We start from the raw sequence: 15664 nt of genomic DNA, 5'->3' as shown, positions 1-15664 counted from the left end.
CAATCCTGCAATCAGATCCATGCAGGCTGAACACTATGCCAATGCAGAGCCCACCGAAGTTAATTCACCTGCCAATGTTAGCAAGGTACACATCTGACTGCAAGATTGGGGCCTCAAGTTAATAGAACAACATGCTGTAACTTATAGTTGGTGCTAGTAGCACCTCCAATAAGCTACTATTGCAAAAGCGTTTTCTTCCATAACCTCATGTCTTCACAAACTGAAGTATTCACCTTTGGGGCTGAACATTTTCTTTTGAAGTAGGTTTCTGGTCTGACAAAGTGGGTGTTCACCCACGAAAGCTCATGCTCCAAAACGTCTGTTAGTCTATAAGGTGCCACAGGATTCTTTGCTGCTTTTACAGATCCAGACTAACACGGCTACCCCTCTGATACTTCGCTTTGTTTAATTTTCAACAAAATCCCTTCAGATGTTTGAGTTATGGGACAGTAAATAAAAGCAAAAACACTTTCCCCACTGTAAGTTAAAGGCAAGAGGGGCAAGTTCTGGCCCTAGTTACTCCAGTGTAAGTCTTGCAGTGCTTCCAGCCTCATAGCATGCTGCACAATTGTTGCTACGGAGTGTGGGATACCCCGCAGCTCCAAGAAGAATTGTGGGAGCAAGGGCCAATCACCTCACTGCCTTCAGATTTATATCAATTTAAGTGAGGGCAGAATCTGGCACTATTACTTTAAAATTGTACCAAAAGCTTCTAATAGAATAATTAATTTTCCCTAAATGCATGTAGCTATGTTGGCTGACCAGTGAAGCTATAATGAGGCTACTTGCTACCCTGCTTTGCAATGGGCCTCTGATAAGAGCAGCGCTAAGTTTGAAGAGCTTCATTCGAATATATTTGAGCAAAGTGCAATACTATTCTAGAAGCTGCCAGAGTAGCTTGAGTGGCAACTTATGACATGAGCAAGGCCACATTGGTCTTAGTTCAATAGGGCTTTGCTTTCTGAGATGCAGAGGTGGAGCTGCACAAAGAGTTATTCTGCTTACAGTACATGCTTTAATAAAGCCACCTGAAAGTTATAGTTTCATTATTAAACACTGACATAAGATCCAATGTCTCTCCTCTTTCAAGGTAAGTACAGGTGTAAATTCAAGATAATTGCACCAAAATTATCAGTGACCTTGTGCAAAAGAGGCTACAGGATACACTCCACATACCCTCTAGTGGCTCCCCCACCCAACACTGACCAGCTGAAATTAGTGATCTGGCCTGGCAATGAGTAGAGGAGTCTTGGTACCATCAATTTACATCAAACGTTCCTCTATGGAAAGGACCATAACTGATGAGAAAAATCGCTGCATGAGTTAAAGCTGAATGTTTCGGCCCTAGGACCAGCATTGAGTAGCATAGTGAGGAGCACTAACTCTTTCAGTGGTTTCTACACACTAGAGGAGATGGGGACTTGTGGGCAGTCCCAGGGAGGGGGAGAGCATAACCAAGGTGTCAATGCTAACAGGAGATGAGAGCCATGTGTCAGGCAGCTGCTGTATGCAGATCTCCTGAGATCCAAAGGGTTTTCTTGTGGATCCTCAAGCAGACCATACTACCTGCCACTCCTGCACTCTCACAATACACACATTAGCCCTATCTCCTTTTCTTTTAAAGTAGGTTTATGGTTTAAAGTAATTTTGCTTTGTTTAATTTTCAACAAAATCCCTTCAGATGGAATGAATGTGCTGAATTTATCTGCAGGCAAAAGCCAGGTATATTTTCAACGAAGTCTTTCTCTACCATGTTTACTTATGAATGAGTGAGGATGTAACTTTTTTTTGTGAGAAATGGGATCAGAGAAAAAACTACATTAAATAAATACAAAATAGGAGATAAAGACTAAAACCTCATGTATGCTTAAAAATTAGAACCACCTAGCTATGTTGCTCAGGGCTATGAAAAATTTCATGTCCCAACCACAGTAGTTAGGATAATCCAGTAGTTCCCAAACTTTAACAACCTGTGAACCCCTTTCACTAAAATGTCAAGTCTCGCAAACCCCCTCCTAAAAATGAATATTTCCAGGGATTTTCTCATTTACCTGAGTATATATTATAAAAGCAGTGATCTTGGAAATATAAACTTTGTTTTTATGACATGCTTATTACACATTAATTATTATTAAGTGTCCCTGGCCTCTGTTTGCCAGAAGCTGGGAATGAGCGAAAGGAGATGGATCACTTGATGATTACCTGTTCTGTTCATTCCCTCTGGGGCACCTGGCACTGGCCACTGTCAGAAGACAGGATACTGGGCTAGATGGACCCTTGGTCTGACCAAGTAGGGCCATTCTTATGTTCTTATTTATCATTACAGTATTTTTATTACATTATGAAAATGGCAACAGTCTTCCAAGATCTAAATTTTGTAGGTTGTATCACTTTGAATAAGCCTGTTATAAGACAATGCTCCTACGTTTCATCAAAGGATATCAGATTTGAAACAGCATGAAGGTATTTAAGAAGCCAACTCAAAGAGTTCCTCCTACACAAGCATTCGAGTCTTGAGCAGTCCACACAAACAACGAATGTTACAACAAAGTTTAACCTTGTTCATCATAATAATTTTAAAAGCAATACTAGCTGCCTATTTAATTTTAAAAACAGCAAAAAATATCCACCTTCCTTTCCATCTCTTATAAGGAGTCTTGAAGTTTAAATCTCCTCAGTGTGATAGATATGCTTGCTTTGATCCTCTTAGCTCTTGGAAGTCGAGGGGCTCCAGGCTGCTGGCCTTATGCTGCCCAGAGTTCCTAGGAACAGCTCTGTTCGCCATTAGGGAACTTTTTTCCAAGACCCCCCCTGTAACATTTTGTGAACCCCCAGGGGTTCTCAAACCCCAGTTTGGGAACCACTGGGATAATCTAATTTTCAGTGTAGACACAGCTACATCTTCTCTTGACCTGACTTACATCTCTCAGAGAGATGAATTAACTTGATCAACAGAACCCCCCCTGCATTGATGAATCTATACTATAGCATTGTAGTCGCATAGCTGCAGCACAGATGTGCCCTAAGAGTTAAACGACTATTAAGAACTGACCATGTGGAAGATGTTATAGAAAAAATACAACTAAAATTAGTCAAACAGCCTTCTCTAATCAGAATCAATTGCAGTTTTCCCCATTAATTTAATTGAAGCAGGATTAGCTCATCACAATATTAAAGAAAAAATAGCAAAAGCATTTTTAGATTAAATACATACATCAATTACTTATCAAATATTCACAGAATGTTTAACAAATTTTAACATCTTCAAAAAAAGTTATGCAAGTATGTTTTCCCCCCTCCTATTATTATTATTCATGCAACATTTATAACCAATTCCGTAAATGTGTTAGTTGAATACACTATGCAATCACTGTTGTGACATTTGTGAAAGTGATATGTAACACGTTTAAAGTTATTCACCCATCTGTTCTAATGAATACAATGGTTCTACTTATACATTCCAGTAGAAAAGATTGTAATGCTTATAGGTGATAGGAGTTGTGAATCTATATGGGAAAAGTGAATATGAAGGCTAAAGATGATTGCATGCAAACCTTTAATTCCTCCTGAATTTTTTCCTCCATCAGTTTGGCTGCTTTTCGATCTTCTGTTTCTAATTTCCATTTTTCTGCCACTATTTTGGCTTTCTCCTTAGCCATAGCATCCCGGAACTTCTTTGTAATTTCAGCCTCTTTTTGCTTCCTTCAGAAAAGAATTTGAAAAAAACAAAAAAAAAGTTAAAGACTGGTCTCTAGGAAGTGAGAAAAAATTATTGAGTAAACAAGCCTAGATTCTTAGTACTATCCGTGATAATAACTGGTTCATGTAAGAGTCTAGGAAAATATACATGGAAAAATAATTTAAAATGTATTTAACAAGTAAGGTACAATAAGCCTAATTCCAAGCATTCCAAGGGACAGACATTTTCAGTCTTGGAAAGTGACTTAAAATAGCACCTTCTAAAATCTGAAATTTGTTCATTGGCTGTCTTTGGTTCAGACCATAGCTATTTCCTTTTCTGATGAAAACCAGATATTTCTTGTCAGCAATGCAAAGCCAAAGCAGCAATGAGACAGTGATCTGAAATCTATTCTGCCTCACACATCAACAAAGCTATCTGCTAAATTCCAATGGCAAAAATCTTTATTACTGGTGACAATGCAACAGGCCGAGCACAGATTGATGTTTGAATCCCAAGTTAAATATGCAACATCCACATTCAGAAGCAGCATATTTTGACTTTAACTAAGAAAATCTAATAAAAAGAATAAATATGAAACAACACTACATTGTTCCAATCCCTGTTCAGGGTATTACCATAGAGCAAGATCTGCATGGAGCCGCATCTCTCAATGCCATTGGGCATCAACACACCCTCTGACCAATTCCAAAGCTGTCATAGGCATCATTGGAAATACAGTTAATGGCACTTTCCTGAGTCAATTATGCTAACATGCAAATAAGCCACTCAGTAATAGGCTTTATGTGCCAAACTTCAGTCAGAAATTTGTATGCCTGACTACAGCTGCTGTTTCTGATTTGTCATCCAAAAGCAGATTGCAAACAAATAAAACAAGCCAACTGAGCAGGTAAATAGTTTAGATCATGATTAGACCCAGCCTAATCTCAACATCATTCCTATCACCAGAAGTAGTTGACATTGATTTGAAAGGGGCATTTTTCACTAAAGAATTCTAAATGAATGAAAAAAATATGGATTTTTTTAATTTGGTTTTTCCAATAGTTGTGTCATTGTGTCAAATGGGCCATCAATTCAGAGTCATAAAATCTCACCGTAGTTCTTCTGCCTCCTTCTGTGCTTGTTGCCTGGCTCGTTCTGCCATTAGTTCCTCAGAAATCTGTTCATATGGCTTGTCACCTGGGGAGTCTCCCATAATCCAGACCCAGATCTCACCATCACTCCCATGCAGCCACTGCACACGTCTGTCATTACCTGTAATAGCCACCAAAACAAATATGGAAAGGGCTTATTAAGCAACTTGCTCAGGTTCAGAAACAAATATAGATGAAACTGTGCTAGAAAGTTAAACCCACAAAGTAAAGGAGAGCTAAAAGGTAGGACTGAGCCCTCATTCTTGGCATGCTCTACTGTACGTATTATGCGGCAGGGATAGCATTTTCTATAGTGCTCAGTTTGTGCCTCTAGATGCTAATGTAATAGAAATAATCCCAGAATCACTGTGTGATTTGTTGTAGCATGTTGCAGAGCATGATGGAGGCTTTCCTGACAGAGCTGTGATAATAAATAGGGGTAGGCTGCGGGCATTATACTTGGCTTTCAACAGTGCTATCAATCTCATACATCTGTGAGAGCAAATAAAAGGTAACCCCATTTAAAAAAAATGTTGTAAACTGGCACCATCCTGATTAGTATCCTAGCACCTAATTAGTGTGGTAGCTGGGAGAACTCAAATCTCACTGCTGTTCTGAGACTCCTGCTGCTTATTTGTGAATTTAGCAGGTTCACAGCACAAAATAGACCCCTTTGGAGTGTGCACACTCTTCCTGCGTCTCTGGCCTATTGATATATTTCTCATAGGCACAACTTTAATACACAGCCATATGAATCAAAATCTTCATCTCTAGAGGATGTCTTTAAAAATTACTCTTTTTTCAAAGCTGTAGGTCTCTTCCAGCCCCACAGGCACCAGATATTTAAACTCTCTCTAACAGATCAGTATAATTTATCAGTTGGTACAGCACTAATAATGATACACACATCCATCTATCAGGCTGAAAGATTATAGCATAATCTACCAATTTCACAATTTTATGCATCAGCAATAGCTGGACAGCCCCTCCACAGCATGTCCAATTTTAAGCCAATTCAGCTTGAACACCATATGCCTTTAGTTTATTTTTTCTTTAGAACAAGCAAAACAGCTTTTTCACTTCTAGAGGTAAAATTTAGACTGTAGGTAGAAGTGCCTCCCCTGCAAATCTGCCCCAAACCAACATCAGTAATACTCTTCATAAAGCTGGAGATGGGTTTCACCGTGCAATCTGATCAGAAAGCTTTGTAGTTTCTCCAAGAGCAGCATCCAAAAAGACAATGTGATGAGTGGGCAGCAAAAGAAATAAGTAACTCAGAAAGTCTGTCACTATGAAAATGAAATTCTTGCCTCAAAGTACTTGCAGCCTGCAAGCCAAGTTAAGAGAAGGCTCTAGTCTTTTAGACCCAAAAATAAGATCAATTCTAAGACCAAAAGAGGAAAGCTTGGCCAATGGTGAGGCTCTCAGGACTGGGTTCAATTCTTTGGTCCACTCTCCTGTGTGACCCTGGCCAAGTCACTTTACCTCCTATTTAACAGATGGGGAACAGAGTCAGATAAATTAAGTTCTTCCTAATTTCACAACACTCTTGTGACGTAAACTACATTAGAGACTGTGAGGAGGTGCTCAGATACTACAGAGGGGCCATGTAAGTACTTAAGAGCTGAACAGGGATTCTAGAAGTGAAATGTCCTTCACTACTTTACCTGCACAGGCTGAGTTTGCCTGCTTTGGCAATCAAGAAATAGTTGCCTGTAAGGTCTGGTTATAGTTCAAAAAAAAATAAAATGATTTTTTTTTAATTTTTGTTTTGAGATTTCTCATCAGTAAGGACACTTTTCCTGCCCCTCGCCAAAAAATTGTTTTCAACAAATCCCCTTTTTTTCACATGAGGATTTTTCAGTTGAAAATTCTCAACCAGCAAAAGAGAGTCCCTATGTAAAAGAGCTTAAAATCTAAACCAACACAATAGAGAATGACTGAAAGGGGGAGTATTGCTATTCTTATTTTACAGCTGTGGATCTAAGGCACAGAGACATTAAAGAACTAGCCCAAATTCATACAGGAATTCTGAGGAAGAATCAGGAATTCAACTCAAGTCCGAGTCCCAGTCTACTACCTTAACAACAAAGTAAACCCACTCTTCATCTGCCACAGGAGGAGGTGGGGAAACCCTATTGCTTAACACATATAAATTAGTCTCAACAGAACACTTGAAACAAATATACTATTAGAAACAAACCTGCATGAGAAGGGAAGAGGACTGGATAACTTATAGGTTTATTCCATCTCTGGCTTTTAGACGCTTTGATTTAAACAAAGTTAGTCTTCTACTGGTTGTTCATTTAAGGCAACCATTCTTATCATAGCACCCCAAAAACAGCTGTAAAGCAAAATTGTGTCTACTGATGTATAGTTCTCTACTTGCAGCAGATCTGTGAAGGAGTATCCTTCATGGAGTTCAGCTCTCCACCTACTGCAAGATCTAAACTGCTTACAGGGCAGTGAAATTTTTTCCTAGCAGCTCTTGACATAGCACACCAGCATCCAAAATTTGCAACACCACGGTAACTTTCCAGGAGATACAAAACTACACTTAATATGCAAGGAAAATATATATATACACATTGATCACAAACATTCAGAACCATGTCATTTTGAATGATAGTGTTTGCTTGTGCTTATACAGTAGTTTGTGTGATAGATTAACAGAGTCTGTTTCTGGGTTGAGTTCACAGCAAGGAAAACACAAAACAAGGCCCTACAGAACAAGGCTCTTGTGTATAAAAGTCAATCTCCACTGACCATGCTGCCATATATATGTGTGTGTGTGTGTGTGTGCGCTTTTTTGACTACTATAGGCTGCACTTGGCCTTCAAACTCTTATTTGGGTATCCCTATGGTAGATGAGAGACAATATTATGGCTGAGTAGTGATAGAGGTTTCCATATTTCCTATCAGCTTCCTTACAAGAAAAACATATGCACCATTTGAAAAGTGTTGGGAGGGAGGCAACCTGATTTGCAAAGAAAGAGATATCTGTCTTAAATTTTAAGACAACTATAACATTCACACTGCAAATAAGATTTAGCATGCACTGAAATATATGAAAAATAATAGTCTTACACTGTCTCTAGTAAGTAGGACAGGTGGGCAGAAGCTTAGTTTTCTTTTTATAGAAGTTCTGGTTTATAATCTGGATTCATTTGCATGTGTGCTGCTAATTAAAAGCAGTTTAAAACAGAGGCAGCAGTTGATGGAATATTGCTGGAGTCAGCTTCCTTTATGCAGGCTCATTTATCATTGTTCTAACAATTATGGCATCCCTGACAATTCCCATTTGTTATCTATCTCCAGTTTTTGTGAGGGACCTAAGCCAAAGTTCATTCAAAGCCCGCTTTGGAGTCAAGTCTCCCAGCTACGCTGTTACTCATGAGCCACAAGCCACTTGCTTCGCCTAGCAAAAAAAGCAGGAGCATGCAGGTAACCCTGCTGCCATTGTATTACATGGAGTGCAACAGACTAATTAAAATTATAGTTTTAAAATGTTAGAGCACCGCTGATTTAGAATCCCAGACACATGAAATGAAATTTAAACTCTCCTTAATAACCTTTTAAAACAAAGCCCTGTGTTTCCACTGATAAAGTCTAACTTCATTGTGGTTTGCCTTCCTACCGCCATTCCTACCCTGGATGGCTGCAGATGTCACACAAGAGCAAAATAACTCCCCCTCTTTTGCCATTGGGAAGCCTTGTTTTCATAAAACCACTCTATGGCCCTCATCTCTGCATAAAGTATTTCTTTTCTTTTCCCCCCCATCAAGGTTCCTTCCCCACTCTGAACTTTAGGGTACAGATGTGGGGACCTGCATGGACACTTCTAAGCTTAATTACCAGTTAAGATTTGGGATCGCTGCCACCATCCAGTATTTTCAGTGTCTGGATCACTCTCTTTCCTCCCAAAACCTTCCCCTCCCTGGGTAGCCTTGAGAGACTCCTTCACCAGTTCCCTGGTGAGTCCAGATCCAATCCCTTGGATCTTAAAACAAGGAGAAATTAACCAACCCCCTTCCTTTCTCCCACCAATCCCTGGTGAGTCCAGAACCAATCCCCTTGGATCTAAAAACAAGGAAAAATCAATCAGGTATTAAGAAAAAGGCTTTTAATTAAAGAAAAGAAAGGTAAAAGAAAACCCTCTGGGAGAGATTAGCATACCAGCTACTCTCACAGACAACAGATTCAAAACACAGACGATGTTCCCCTGGGCACAAATTTAGTTACACAAAAAAATACCCAATTTGATTCTACCTCTAATTGCATAATGCAGGTTACAAAGAAATAAACATAAACCTATTTCTTTCTTTCTAAAACTTACTACTCTGTTAAGAGGCTGGTTCTTTGATCTTTTTCACTCTGGCTGAAACTGAAACTCTCAACAAAAGAAAAACTTCCCTCCTTCCTTTTGAAACATCTTGTTTCCCCATTGGTTCCTCTGGTCAGGTGTTAGCTAGACTAGGTGAACTTTTTAATCCTTGAAGGGTAAAAGAGGCATTAACCCTTAACCATCTGTTTATAACACCCCCTCTCGTCTATAATTACTGTGAGGAAGTTGAATTCTCCTGAAACCTATTCAGCATTTGAAACAGACTGTAGCAGCATTCAGCTCTCTAGCATAGGGTCAATCAGCCTGATTTCCCTTTGTAGTTTCAAGACATACTGTAGCTTCTGGGGGATTGTTTTTGTTCCTTCTGAATTTAGATACCTGATATATTTTAAAGCACAGTCTGCATTTTGAATAAGATTTAATCACCACACTCTGTTCAGAACTAATGACTTTTACATCTTCTTCAAAGGTTTCTGCTTGGATTTCAAAAATATGCTGGGTAAATGGTATTCCATTCCAAAGTTCACTGGTTGCAGTCCCACCCAGCACACACATGGAATAAGGTTTTAGGACAGAAATAAAGATGCAGGGAATTGTGGGTTGGACTCATTCCCTTATATACTCACCCTCCAAGTTCATTGCACAAGCTATTAACTGAAGTGTACTTAAGCAGGACAATAAAGATCCTCTAAGGTAGTTTATTTACATGGTGAGAAGGTGGTGGGATGGCACTAATAAAGCTTGGGTGTTCCAGCCTTGAGGACTTCTTCATCTCTGGGGCCAGGATGGCAGCTCTGCTCCTTCCTTCCCTTTCCTGGCTTCCCCCTTTTACTTCCTCCCTCTGGGCCTGTGTATAGCCCCAAGCTAATCAGGCTGGCAACTGTTTCCCCTCTGCCAATCAGCCACAGGATCCCCAAACCAGCCACTATTTATCTCCTTTAATTGGAGCTGGAGTGACAGAGGGCTGGTTCAGCTGTTCCTGCTGAGCACCTCGTCACACCCATTCTTACTTCTATTTTTAGCAAACTAGCTAGAGTACAACTAGCACTGTTACACCTACATGAGCTGCAACGCACACCCCAGGATAAATGCTTCTTTTGGCAGCATGTACATACATGCATAGCACCCCCTTGCATGAATATAAATAGCAATGTAGATAGCGGGCCATGGCTTAGGCAAGTAAAGTCGCCCCTGAAGGGTGTGTACACGAGATTACATACCCTATGTAGGCACCCTTTGCTAGAGGGGCCTCTGAACTTTATTGGGAGAGTTCCAGTTGGGAAGATCCTGTGTGCAGCAATCTAGCCTTAGAGACTACAACTCCCATGATGCCTTGGGGAAGAGTGAGAGACTTGCTTTCCAGGCAGTGCAGGGAGAGCAGGCAGTGGACTCCATTTTGGGAAAAGAAGTGAGATGGAGGTCTGCCCATAGCAGGAGCTGCTGCTAGGAAGCCAGAAGCTGCTGCTGAGAGCCACTGGAACCAAGGCAGAGACTGGGCCTGCAGTGAAAGCACTGCAAGTAACCCCCCACTGTTGTTTGGGAAAGTACTTGCAAGGGAAGAGGCAGCAGAGAGTCTGAGGAATGTGTACACTATAAAATTAAGTTGACTTTAATTTGACCTTGAGCCCCCAAATTAACAAAGTTGATTGTGCATGGCCACAGCATTCTCATTGTCTTGATGAAGTGCGTCCTCACTAGCAGCACCTGCTTCGATGCACAAAGTAGTGCATTGTGGGTAGCTGTCCCAAAGTGCAACTTGCTGCAGTGTGTTTTGGGAAGTTTGTGCAATGTCTCATAGGACCAAAAAAATTGTCGCAGGAGAGAATGGGAACATTGTCTCAGCATCCCATGATGCACTATGCTCCCTCCTCACATCAATGGCAAACCACCTAGTGGTTTTCACACCTTAAAATCACCGTGCGTACGACCTAACCCCAGAAGCATGGAGCCTGCTCAGCTGTGCACTCTTGCTGTGAGCGTCTCAAACACCTCATGCCTTCTCCTGCAGTATTTCCAGAGCCATAGTAGGGACTGCCACATGGAACAGAGAGATATCCTGCAAGCAGTCCTGCTGCAAGCCATTGGGGAGTGGGGGGAATTTCACAGTTACTGATGGCAGTCACAGAGCAGCCGCATTCTGTTGAGCACCATTTCTGGTTCCATGAAACAAAGACTGCTGGTGGGACTGCATTGGTTTGTAGGTATGGGATGATGATCAGTGGCTGCAGAACTTTTGAATGCAGAAGGCCACCTTCCAGGAACTTTGTGCAGAGCTCTCCCCTCCCCTGCAGTTGAGCAACACAAAAATGAGAGCTGCTCTGAAAATGGAGAAGCGAGTGTCAATCACTGTTTGGAAGCTTGCAACACCAGACAGTTACCGGTCAGTGGGGAATCAATTTAGAGTACATAAATTAACTGTGGGAACTGCTGTGCTCCAAGTGTTCAGGGTCATTAATCAACTTCTGCTCCGAAGGGTAGTGAGTCTGGGAAATGTGCAGGACATACTGGATGGCTTTGATGTGATGTGGTTCCCTAATTGTGGTGGGGAGATAGATGGCACACATATCCCCTTCTTGGCACCAGATCACCTTGCCAAAGAGTATATAAACTAAAATGGATACTTTTCAATAGTGTTGCAAGCACTGGTGGATCACAGGGGACGTTTCACTGACATCAGCGTAGGATGGTTGGAAAAAGTTCATGACACGCATCTTTAGGAACTAGGGTCTGTTCAAACTGCTTCAATCTGAGACTTTCTTTCCAGATCACAAAATTAACATTGACAATGTTTAGATGCCTATATTTATCCTGGGAGACCCAGCCTACCCCTTGCTTCCATGGCTCATGAGGCCATACACTGGCCATCTGGACAGCAGTTAGGAACCGTTCAACTATAGGCTCATCAAGTGTAGAATGGTGGTTGAATGTGCCTTTGATTATTTGAAAGGGCACTGGAGAAGTCTACTAAGAAAGTTGGACTTTAGTGAGGAGAACATCTCCATGGTTATAACTGCCTGTTGTGTGCTCCATAATATCTGTGGAAAAAAGGGAGAAAATTTTCTGCAGGGATGGGCAGTTGTGACAGATCCTATGGCAGCCATTTTTGAGTAGCCAGACACCAGGGCAATAAGAAGTGCACAGCAAGGGGCACTGCATATCCACGAGGTTTCCAAAAGCCATTTCAATAATGAGTCACAGTAATGTGAGCAGCTTGTCTGCATTGTGCTTTCCCAAACCTTCACCTGGCTTGTACCACTGTCCGTGTAAAGCCAGCCCCCTGCCCAAGTCCACCGCTTCTACTCAAAGAACATTTATTTCTCGAATCCATTTACTTTATTTAAAAAACATAAGTAAAGAGGGAGAACAGAGAAAAGGTAACCTTGAGGAAAAGGGGTTATACAGTTGGAACGGGAGAAACATTTTCAGCTATGTAACATAACACCGCATTCCAGCCCATTAAAGGTCGGGGAACGGGCGCCTTCTGTTCCTTGTATCCTCCCCCTCGAGTTAAGTGAAAGGGATAACGGACTTTTCACCCACACCTCATGGAACACTTTGGGGAGGATGATTCTGCATGGCTGGCTGTCCACCAGGGTCTGCAGAGAGACTCTACCTTCCTGCTTCTGTTCCTGCAGTTCAAGCAGCCTCAATATGTCTGGTCCCTCATAATCCAAAGCATCTCATCCTGCACCGTACGCTCTAGGACAGTGGAAATCCTCCTTGCTCTCAGCTCTGTGTCAGCTGTCCCAGAGACATCCATTATCTCAGTGAACATGTCCTCCCACATTCTCTCTTTCTCCTGTTCCTAATCACCCGCCGCAGGACACATTTCCAGCTGTCAGTCAGGGGAAAAAATAAAAAATAAAGGAGCCATTGTACATGAATAAAATGTTTACACTAGGTGCAAGCCATAACATAATCAGAATCCATAACCATTTACTGTGTTGTTTTGCTGCTCCAGCTATGATGAGTAGGCCCTCCCAGATCATGGTTGACAGCACCTTTAATAAAGCTTATGGCAGGCTTTTGTCAGGAACACAGGTAGCTAGTTGAACAATGGCCCTTCACCATAGCTGTTTATGAACGGGACCGGGTTGTGGGGGGGTGGAGTTTTCACTCCCAAATTGCGAACTCTCTCGTGGGTCCCAGTCCCCTATCAGCCACTTTAAAACTACTTGCCCACCTATGCTGAGCACTGTAAAGGCACCTTAGAGGCTGCATAGTTTGGCAATCTGGAATGTGAGGGGCTAGGGGGGGTCTACATGCCCTTCCCCCCATTCTTTTAATGAAAACTTCCCCTGTTTCCCCTAGGTAGCCCTATCTGATATCAGTCTCCTGAGGGTAATAGAGTCGGAAAGGAAGGAGATGCTGAAAGGGTCTGGGTATAGGCCTTGTCCTTGTGCTGCTATGCCGTGTACCGCAATGAATTAATTCTGAATTAATTCAGGAGTTGTATGGGAAAGTGTCCTGCCATGGTGGAACAAATAAGACTGCCCTGCCCAGAAACCTTCTGCAAAGAATTGCAGAGTACATACATGAAAGTTTTCTACTGATATCCATGGAGGATTCCCAGGCTATCCTAGTTCATATAAACAGTTTTTCCACAGGCCACCCTCTGCATAGCTGGAGCAGCCTCTTGTAAGCAGAGAGTCACAGCATCTGGCTTTTTCTCACAGTAAACATGCAATATCACCAAACGTGTGTGCCCACTAAAGTTTAACTGGACGTTCATTTTAACTGTATCCTCACCAGAGGTGCCTTCCCCAGCATCACAGTTGGCCACAATGATGTCCTGTGATCCACAGGGCTCCAGGGTTAAAAATATTTCCTGGTTCTTGGGGAGAATGGGATCCACCACTCACCTGTTTCCCATTATCCTCCTCATCATCCACCATATAATCCTCCTTGTTGTCCCTGGACTCACACACCTGTGAGGTGTCCACATTGCTTGTGGGGGTGCTGGTAGGGTCACCCCTGAGAGTCACATGCATCTTGTTGTCATGCTGGCATGTGTGGGGTTCAACATCAGAATGACTATTCACCTCCCTTGCCTTCTGGTATGCTTTGCCAAGTTCTTTTATTTTTATATGGCACTGCTGTGTGTCCTTCGTGTAGCCCTTCTCCTGCATTCCATGAGCGATTTTTGCACAGATGTTAGAGTTTCTTCTGCTGGATCAGAACTCTGCCTGCACAGATGTTTCTCCCCACAAAACGAGAACCACCACTTCCAGGCTGGAGCGCATTTGGAGTGTGTAGTCTCCATGATCAGCTGTGCTCAAGCTAGCACGCTCCCCATGGTGATCAAACAGAAAATGGGAATTCAAAAGTTCCCAGGGCTTTAGCAGGGAAGGGGCTATTTCCTGTGTACCTGGATGCAGTGCAGCAGAGTTGAGAATGATCTCCAGAGTGGTCACAGATGAGCATTGTGGGACACCACCTGGAGGCCAATTAAGTCGAATTACACAAAGCTGCATCTGTACTACCTCACAGTCAGCCCATGAAAATCAAATTAAGCACTATGCCTCTCGCAGAGGTGAATTACAGAAGTCGACATCGGAGGCAGCTTAGGTCAACATAAAGGACCCAGTAGTGTAGACATATACATTAACAGGTTGACTTAAGGCAGCTTCCATCGATCTAACTCTGTAGTGTAGACCAGGCCTTGTCTGAGGAGAGGCAGAGTGATCTTCCCATTGAACTAGGACCCAGAGTTGCTGACATTTGGTGGGGTCAGCACCAATCGCCAAGGGTTGTGCAGCTTGTTGCCTTGGCTGGACTGATACACAGAACCAACAGAGTACTCTCTCCAGCTTCACATCTTCGAGCGCACCCATGCAAGCAAGTACCTAGGACTAAGAAATCCAGAGAAGTGTACTTTCTAGGCTGGAGTAAATGATGACAGTGTAAACGCCAGTTAGATACGTTTCATTTATTACTGTATACTATATTTGTTAATTGATTTTATTCAGCTGCCCCTGTGGAATTAGATTAGCAGTGACAATTAATCTTAGTCTGTTATACCTGTTTCTTTAAGTTGTTAAGTAAAGGTATGTTAACTAATTTAATTTAAGCATATCGGATGTATATTATCTATAACTGGTATTTTTGAGTTAGACCCCCTGCCACAGATTATTATTAGAATAAGTGTATTCCTGGAGGTTCCCAAGGCATGCCATTGAATGTGTACAGGGGCCAGCCAGGTGGAGGCACCACCAATTTTAAATTTCTTTAGGAGTAAAGGGACAGCATCAGAGGGGTATTCCCACCTATCCAACATCATCACTGGGATCCCCAGGATCTCCTTTCATGTCAACAACATCAGGTGCCCACACAAACAGGTAAGTGTTGCCTGCTCCCAAGTAACCCAGGAAGGAAAGGGGGTTATATCTACATGGCTCTCTACTCACCTAAGGCATGCCTCCCCACCTACACTGCTATTTTTAGCAGTGTAGTGTCCTGCTACTGGAGTCCTTCCCCCACGCAAGG

General features: G+C 42.1%; 1 protein-coding gene across 2 annotated transcripts in view; it reads right to left on the bottom strand.

Moving 5' to 3' along the window:
* Positions 1-15664, bottom strand: part of SH2D4B (SH2 domain containing 4B) — a 126104-nt gene that overhangs the window by 97826 nt on the left and 12614 nt on the right. For both annotated transcript variants that reach the window (XM_050959104.1, XM_050959103.1), the window contains exons 2-3: positions 4795-4954; positions 3555-3702 (exon numbers count right to left, since the gene is read on the bottom strand). In XM_050959104.1, coding sequence (XP_050815061.1) covers positions 3555-3702; positions 4795-4954 — 308 coding nt within the window. The remainder of the gene's footprint in view (positions 1-3554; positions 3703-4794; positions 4955-15664) is intronic.

Source organism: Gopherus flavomarginatus, chromosome 6 (assembly GCF_025201925.1).
Source record: "Gopherus flavomarginatus isolate rGopFla2 chromosome 6, rGopFla2.mat.asm, whole genome shotgun sequence".
Taxonomy (NCBI): domain Eukaryota; kingdom Metazoa; phylum Chordata; order Testudines; family Testudinidae; genus Gopherus; species Gopherus flavomarginatus.
Note: the sequence above shows the minus strand (reverse complement) of the source record. Positions and strands in the feature narration are given on the sequence as shown.